The sequence below is a fragment of the Mycothermus thermophilus genome, assembly GCF_041956435.1.
Source record: "Mycothermus thermophilus strain CBS 625.91 unplaced genomic scaffold VTJ04scaffold_8, whole genome shotgun sequence".
NCBI classification, from domain to species: Eukaryota; Fungi; Ascomycota; class Sordariomycetes; order Sordariales; family Chaetomiaceae; genus Mycothermus; species Mycothermus thermophilus.
The window spans coordinates 261944-269749 of NW_027191434.1; the positions used below are offsets into that span (position 1 = coordinate 261944).

A 7806-nucleotide genomic window follows, 5' to 3' on the forward strand; every position below is an offset into this window, starting at 1 on the left:
GCCCGGAGAAAGGCCCGCACTCCAGGGCTAGAGACAGCCCGGGAATTCAGAAACAGAGGCAGTTCGCCAGGATGTAGAGCCTTCCCGTGGATTATGTTCGGAACAATTACCGAGGTTAGGGCCAGACACTGTACATATTGAGTCTGCGTCATATAGTTCGCTGTTTCAACACCCCGCCAGAACAACTGCCGTGCTCTCTGTGTGTGGGATGAACGGATCTCAGAAGGGAGGGATTGGCCAGTTTGCTTCGGGTACCGCCGAGCTGGAACCGTCCTGGATTCCGTGATATTTCCCATGTTCTCTCACAAGATTTCCTGGGATCCCTTTTCTCTCTCGATTCCCCGGTCATCCGTGTGGGTTGAAGAATCTGACGAGGCAAAATACTTAGCTCTTCCAGGATCACCCTATCTCCACACACAATAGGTCCGGAAAACGCGGCGGCGGTGGCAGCTCCACTGCCTTGTGATTCGATGAGTCGCCCCTCTAAAACGAGCTAGAAGTCCTGGCAATCAAGCGGGCTCCATCAAAGCGGAAGCCACAAAGAAGCACTGTCGCAAGCTTCCATCGGGCGGTCTCTGCGAGAGATCGCCGCCACGGAGAGGAATTGGGAGGCTGGTAGTCGAAGAAGTCAAATCAATTGGAATAGTGGAGAGACTGACTCTTCCTCAGTTGGCGGTAAATCACCGACTTTTTGACTACCTCAGAAAACCGCCGACTAATCTCAGAAATCAAGACTCCAGGATCTCAGAAACGACCCCCTTTCTTCCCCTCTCGTCCATATGAGGTCTCCTCTCCACCTTGGACATAATCCTCCACACCCCGGATGAAGGCGTTGAAATGATCATATTTAGGCGCGTCCTCCCCAATCCCCATGGCAAAAACGCCTCCCAGACCCCTCTCCTCCACAACCAGGGGGAACTTACGCTTGATCGCGTCGGGCGTGTCAAAGGTCCACCAGATATTCTGGAGATCGTCGGAGCCGTCCCAGTAATAATATCCGCCGCCCTTGTACTCGTACTTGCCATACTTGAGCGCCCTCTGGAGCGACTCGGCCACTTTGGCGCCGTTGACGTTGGCGGGCGCCGGGTCGCTCCAGTAGACGACGCCGCTGTTGTTGAGGTCGGCGCCCGTCTCCGGGTCCTCGAGCCCGATGGTCGGGCAGCCGATGTGGTCCCACATACAGTTGTCGTGGTCCGTCTTGAACCAGCGGGCGTAAAAGGCCAAGCCGAGGTTGAGCTTCTCCGGCCCGGCGCCCAGGGATAGGTAGGTGTCGATGGCCTCGAGGCTCTGGTTGAGTCCCGAGTGGTGCTTGGTGAAGGGGTCGCGGCGGTTCATGAGGTCGTAGGTCATGACGTTGAGGAAGTCGGCGTGTTGTGCGATCTTGGGAACCGTCTTGGAGGTGTAGGCGATCATGTCGCGCTTGAGTCCGGGAACGGTAACGGAAATGATTTTGCCCTCCTCCAAGTGTTTCCTAACCTCCTCGAGGAGGAGGGGATATGCGTCAATCTCCCAAACCCGTTCCTCGTTGGGGATCAGTTTGTAGTCTTCGCCGTTGCCCCTTCAACAATGGATCAAGTCAGTGCCATGTACTACGAGAGGATGCAGCTTGACATGATTAATACGACTTGATGCTCACCCTGGATACTGCCAGTAAAAGTCCACTCCGTCCGCTCCCGTCTTCTTAATCGCATCGGCCAAGTTTTTGGCAAACCTGCTGCGGGTGAAATCATTCCACGCAGCCGTCTCGAAGCCAGCCATCTCTTCCCAGCCGCCGAGAGAGATCAGAACCTTGGTGTCGGGAGCGAACTTGGCTCGGACATCGTCAACGGTTGTGAACAGGGGTTCAAGTCCGCTCTTCGGTTCGTTGAAGAATTCAGGACTGAGGAAAGCAATGGCGACATGGGTGACACGTTGAAGCTCGTCGACCGGAGGAGTGTCTTGGTGGGACTTGGTGTAGTAGACGAGGCACCGCAAGTCCCTGGTCGCCGTGGCGGCCGTGGTGACCGACACCAGGAAGCAGAGGAACAGAGACCAGAGAATCATGGTCGATGGAATGGTGCCTCCGAACCAGACTCCCTTCTTCTCGTGGGTTGAAGACATGGCGTAGGCACCGTCAAGTGTGGTATCTCCAGTAGACTTGTTGGGTAGGTGGGTAAGCCAAAGAGGGTCGCGGTGGATTGAGTTGCAAACTGAGGAAGGGAAGAAGTGATGAGCTTTTCCATGGAGAAAGAGTGAGGAAGCTGTTTTGGGAGGGGAGGCCGTTCCAGTTGTTCACCATGATCTTGTGACACCTTCCACGAGTTGGCCATCTTTGATAACAACCTCTTTGATGACCAAACCAGAGAACCCAGGAGTTCAGATGTACATACCAAAGGCAAGCACCGCAGAGCCTAAACCTAAGGTACACTACTTAGGATGAAGGCCGTGTTATCCACGCCCCTCGGTCGTGTCCGCCACGAGTCTTTGTGGCCCTAAATGTTGGTCATCCATCTCTGTATGGAACGCAAGCATGGCAGTCACCGAGGATGATGGGATTGTTTAGTTCAAGACCCATGAGTTGGCCAAGTCGGTCCTGGCGGTCAGCGTGCCCTGTCACTGAGAAGCAGGAGGTTGGAGCTGTGATGATGAAAAGATGAAGAACATGAACATTGCCGTCATTCTTCTTCACAGCAAGACTGCGGGTGAGGGAACCACAATGTTGACTATATCTTATTTGGCTGCTCATGTCAGAGTGCCTCAGCCAATACACCGTCCTTGCAGCATTTATATACGTGTTTAGCCCCTCATGTCATGGCGAGATATGCGTCGGATAGATGGTCCGTACAGCCGCCATAGCGTTTGGTATCTGGTTCAGGTTTTGGAGGATTCCTAAGTGATATACCTCTCTCTCTCACCTGGGCACTGCACAAAGGGCTTTGCCGTATGACAATAGGTCAAGCATCGGTACTCCCTCGCTTTGGTCGAGAGACATGTTCCAGGGTTTATGAGAGTCGGCCCAAGATCAGGATCGCCCCAGCATGCACTCCCATGTAGGATGGGTATCTCCCATGGAAAGCCGTACCACTGAGAGCGGCGAATAAGGGGAAGAGGGCCAACCTGCGTTTTCTCGGCCACAACCATGAAGGATTTCGCGTTGGCGGGTGTCGAGGGGAAATCCAGGTCCCTATCACGGGTCTTGTCCTGCTTGATCAGGTTCGTGCTACAGTGAACAAAAGACGTTAGTAGTTGGCTTGGGAACTTGGCAGTCGAGTTGTCGTCGTATGTCAGATCAATTACTCGGGGATGCTGCAGTGAACATACCAGTTTCGTCGGAAAAGTACTTGACCACGTCGCCCAGTGCTGGGCCAGCGAGGCCCAGGGTGAAGACGAGGACGGAGCTGAGACGCATGTTGAGAGAAGACTGAGCTTGGCGAGACGGATTGGCACTGGTTTGATGGTTGCAACTCGTGTGGCTAAGTAAGGTTGGCTGTTGGTGTCCTGATCCCTGGACGGTATCCAGAGTCCAAGAGAGAAGAGAGAGTCTTATTTATACCATTCTTCCTCCCTCATCAAGAGGCATGCCAGACCGAACCTTGTCTCTGTCCGCTTGCTCTTCTTGTCCGTCAGCCAAGTGGGAACTGAATCCTTCGGCACTTCAAATCTCATCGATTGAATGCCATGCTGTTGGGCATCTTTACATATTTCCGTTTTCTGACATTCAGCTGGAAAGGTTGTTGTTTATCAAAAGGCTGTTGACTCTACGTCGGCCAGCCAGCCGGCATCTTGTCGAGGTCACTATCCATTGCCGGCGTGATCAGCGAGGTTCAGCAGCGCCACGCCAAGTTGATAAGTTGGGGGCCACATCCTCTCAGTCCTCACATCCACCCTGAGACGAATGTTGGGCACAAGACACATGAGAAAGATGACGGTGATTGTCGACCGTAACATGACTGGTATGAGCCGCTATGCTTCAAAGTTGTGACTCAGGTATTATTGTACTACAGCTGCGTGGAATGAACGTACAGCTCGGATTGTCGGCCTGGAAACTACCTCAGGCACTTGCCTATGTCGCCTTGTGACTGGGCAATACTCGGTAAGGACCATATCGCCACCTCAGATTCTCTCTCCTGCCACGGCTGTGCCTTTCTGGATGCAGTAAACTCGGCAGCCATCTTCAAGACTACATGTACCTACCCAGGTAAGGTACATCCCTTACATGCCGAGCTACTCACATCTGTCTGATGCCATTTTCCAAACTGGGACCACAACCGTGATCTACCTAGCAGTAATGGCGACTGTATTCTCTATTTTTAAAAGAAGCAAACAACTTACCCGATTTCTGTCGTTTAGCATGTATGTACGTACCTCTGGAGTAGCGTCGTCCCCCCTTGAGGTCACTCTGCCAAGCCGCCAAGACGGACAGCGGCCCGGCCCCACCCCCGGAGAACGTTTCCGCGGCGGATTTCTCTTGGCCGCCGCAAAAGTTCAACAAAACAAACAACACAACCTATAACTCTTGCCATCAACCCAGATCAGCCACCGTTGGGCCAATTGGACCAATTGCCGCCCCAGGCGTTATGAGTTGAGGTTCCGGCACGGACAGCTGCTTGCGCCGGACCAACCCTTCGCCATGCTCGAGAACCTCTGCACGCTTCCGCTCTCGGCAGACCTGTTCACCCAGGTCCTGCACCCTTCCCAGCCGCTGCTGACCGTCGGCCTGTCGAGCGGTCGGGTCGAGAGCTTTAGGCTTCCTAGCGATGAGGACGACGAGGGCAGCAGCTCGAGCAGCGGCAGGGGCTTGATCAAGAGCGTCTGGAGTACTCATCGCCACAAGGGGAGCTGCCGCTACCTGGCCTACAGCCATGACGGCGAGTGTAAGTCCCCAAGTATCCGCGCGCGCGTAGCCAGCGCAGCCACAGCGCCATTCTCTATCGAGTCGCGAGACTAACTCCACTTTATTCCAGCACTCTACTCGGCCGGCACCGACTCGGTCATCAAGCACTTCTCCCCGGAAACCGGCATCGTCATCTCCAAGATCGGCCTCCCGCCGCGCAACAGCTCCACCAGCGCCACCGACTGCCCGGCCATCCTGCACGCCCTCTCCCCGCAAACCCTCCTCCTCGGCACCGACTCGGGCTGCCTCTACATCTTCGACCTGCGCGAGAACGGCCGCCTCGACCCCAAGCCCGTGCGCAAGCACGTGCCCCATGCCGACTACATCTCGAGCATCACCCCGCTTCCCGCCTCCGCCGAAAGCACCTCGGGGTTCCCGAAGCAGTGGGTATCCACCGGCGGTACGACCCTGGCCGTGACGGACCTGCGCGCCGGCATCGTCGCCACGTCTGAGGACCAGGAAGACGAGCTTCTCTGCTCAACCGTCATCCCGACGGGCCTAGGGCCCAAGCACATGCGCCACAACGCCGTCGTGGCCGTCGGCACGGGCGGCGGCGTGCTGACGCTGTGGGACCGCGGGTCGTGGGATGACCAGCAGGAGCGCATCTACGTTGCCGGTGGAAAGAGCAAGCGCGACGGCGACAGCCTGGATGCCATCGTGCGCGTCCCGGACGAGCTGGGCTGGGGGAAATCAGTCGTAGTCGGCGTCGGTGATGGAAGCCTTGCGGTTGTCGATCTCAAGCAGCGCGAGGTGCGGGCGGTGCTGAAGCATGACGAGATCGAGGGAGTGGCGGCCGTCAGCTTTGACTACCAGCACCGCCTCATAAGCGGCGGCGGAAGGACCGTCAAGGTCTGGGCCGAGTCGGGGTTGGATGAGGAGGGAGAGGAAGAGGAAGACAAGCACGGTGGTCCGGGCGCCATCAAGAGGTCGGCCGACAGTGATGACGACTCTGATGAAGACGACAGCGACAGTGAGGATGAGCGGCCCAAGAGGAAGTCCAAGAAGAGGAGGAAAGGGAAGGGTGGCCAAGCTAAGACGGTTGCATTCCCTGGACTCGACTGAGTGGCCGTGGACGGACTGCTATCCAGCGTAATATTGCCCGGGCAGTTCGATGGTCTGAATCCCCCCCTGCTGTCAGCGAAGTTGGGGGAGATCCATCCTCGGTGTTTTGTGGGTTGGAATGGATCTTATGTAAATAATATCTTGGCAGATGAGAGCGTTGGCTGGCTTGCTTGGCTTGTACTACTTATGGATGACATATCTGGCCTTGTAGGACTGTGGTTTCACAATGCTTTGCGAGCATCAAATTGCTCAGTCATCATGTATACCTAATTACAGGTTACAACACCGGCAACACTTCATTTCGTATAAAAGTAACCTGGATATGCCTTTGTATCCTTGTTTACTGAAGTTTCGCTTTCATGCATCGTGGACTATAGGCTCCTGTCCAGCCAAACATACCAAGTTGGGAGTGGCGGTTGATGCAAGAAGGGGTATCTTTCCGGAATTGAAACGACGGGCTATCAATCAACTCAAAACCACAAAGTCGTCATGCGATGAACTAGGACTGCACCACCATTCCCCTACCAAGAGACTCTCTTTGTATCTAGATGTCCCTTGTCTCTATTATTAGGAGTATGTTCAAGGCTGTGATGGCCACAATGTATTACGATTAAGCATGTCTCTTGACAACACACCAGTTGATGGACTGCCAACCGCCACTTGCCCAATTCCCAATTCCCTTCCCCATCACAATATCTATCCCTCTACAACAACTCATTTACTCTTCCTCTTCCTCTTCCTCTTCCTCTTCTTCTTCTTCTTCTTCTTCTTCTTCTTCTTCGTCTTCGTCTTTTTCTTCTTCTCGCCCCCCACTACCTGAAGAGGCTTCCACCGTCTCCGATGCGCGCCCGCCCCCCCCCCCCCCGCCGGAGCCTCTCCTGGTCCTTGCTCCGTCTTCTTCAGGCCTTGTAATACCTGGAGCATCATGGTTCTCTGGTCTAGTTTCGGATAATTCGGATAATTCTTGTCGAGGATCTTGGGGAAGTCTCTTGTCGTCTGTATCAGGACCTGACAGGCCGCTGCTCGAATCTCGTCGACTGAGAGTGAGAGGACCTCTCGATTGTCTCGGCCATCGGAGAGCTTCATGATGGGGAGGCCGGCCCGGGCGCGCAGGGTTACAACGTTTGTGAGCATGTGTACGGCTTCCACTGGGTCTCTGCGCTCCGGAGGCGTTGCGCGAGTTCCTCCTGCTCAAACCGCGCTATTGCGTCCATGGAAGGATCGGGCGTGAGGTTGACGGGGTCATCCGAGTCGGAGTCCTCCAGATGAAAGCTCAGCTCCGAGTTAGAGGAAAACTCTGTGTCCTCCACCTGCTCGAGGTTTCGGTGACCGGGCGCTGTGGCCCGAGACAGCGACTGATGCTGACATTTCTGTTGGCAAGGTCTGCTGGGTTTTGACAGGATCGGAGCTTGCTGGCCGGATTGGAGTCCAAAAGATAGTATTGTCAGGAAGTGCTTGATGGCGTTTGTTGGGTATGGTTTGTTTTCAAGGAGATCTCTGCATGAGTTCCTCGCATGTCGCGGTCCAGACGCTCGGTGCGGCCCGAGGGCGGATGAAGATGTGATTGACGGGACTGAGATGTCAAGTCTCAGGCTCAAAAATTAATATCAATTGGTGACAATGTCAGGCATTATTGATATCCTCCTATTGAAGACCGTGAAACAAGAGAAATTCTCCCCAGGTGAAAAGTAAGGAAGAATGGGTTCCCGAAATTGGTTTGGCCCCAACACCAGGGGTGCTTGCTCCGGACAACGGCTTTACCCAATCGGCCCGGGGCCGGTGTGGGGCCGGGTGACGGCCGGGGGACCGGGGATCCACATCTCCGGAACTTGCCGGATTTGGCCAACGACAAAGCCCGGAACTTGCCAGAT

The 7806-nt window shown here is 55.1% G+C and overlaps 3 protein-coding genes across 3 annotated transcripts; 1 reads left to right on the forward strand and 2 right to left on the reverse strand.

Moving 5' to 3' along the window:
- Window positions 1-744: 744 nt before the first annotated feature.
- On the reverse strand, window positions 745-3388 carry VTJ04DRAFT_10582 (uncharacterized protein; the record flags this gene model as incomplete). Its single annotated transcript, XM_069358337.1, has 3 exons — window positions 745-1558; window positions 1637-2189; window positions 3301-3388. The coding sequence occupies 3 exons, from the start codon at window positions 3386-3388 to the stop codon at window positions 745-747; spliced, it is 1455 nt and encodes a 484-aa protein (XP_069213911.1).
- A 1221-nt stretch (window positions 3389-4609) lies between these two features.
- Window positions 4610-5935, forward strand: VTJ04DRAFT_10583 (uncharacterized protein; the record flags this gene model as incomplete). Its single annotated transcript, XM_069358338.1, has 2 exons — window positions 4610-4853; window positions 4944-5935. The coding sequence occupies 2 exons, from the start codon at window positions 4610-4612 to the stop codon at window positions 5933-5935; spliced, it is 1236 nt and encodes a 411-aa protein (XP_069213912.1).
- A 714-nt stretch (window positions 5936-6649) lies between these two features.
- On the reverse strand, window positions 6650-7069 carry VTJ04DRAFT_10584 (uncharacterized protein; the record flags this gene model as incomplete). Its single annotated transcript, XM_069358339.1, has 1 exon — window positions 6650-7069. One exon carries the CDS (start codon window positions 7067-7069, stop codon window positions 6650-6652), a length of 420 nt encoding a protein of 139 aa, XP_069213913.1.
- Between the last annotated feature and the right edge of the window lie 737 nt (window positions 7070-7806).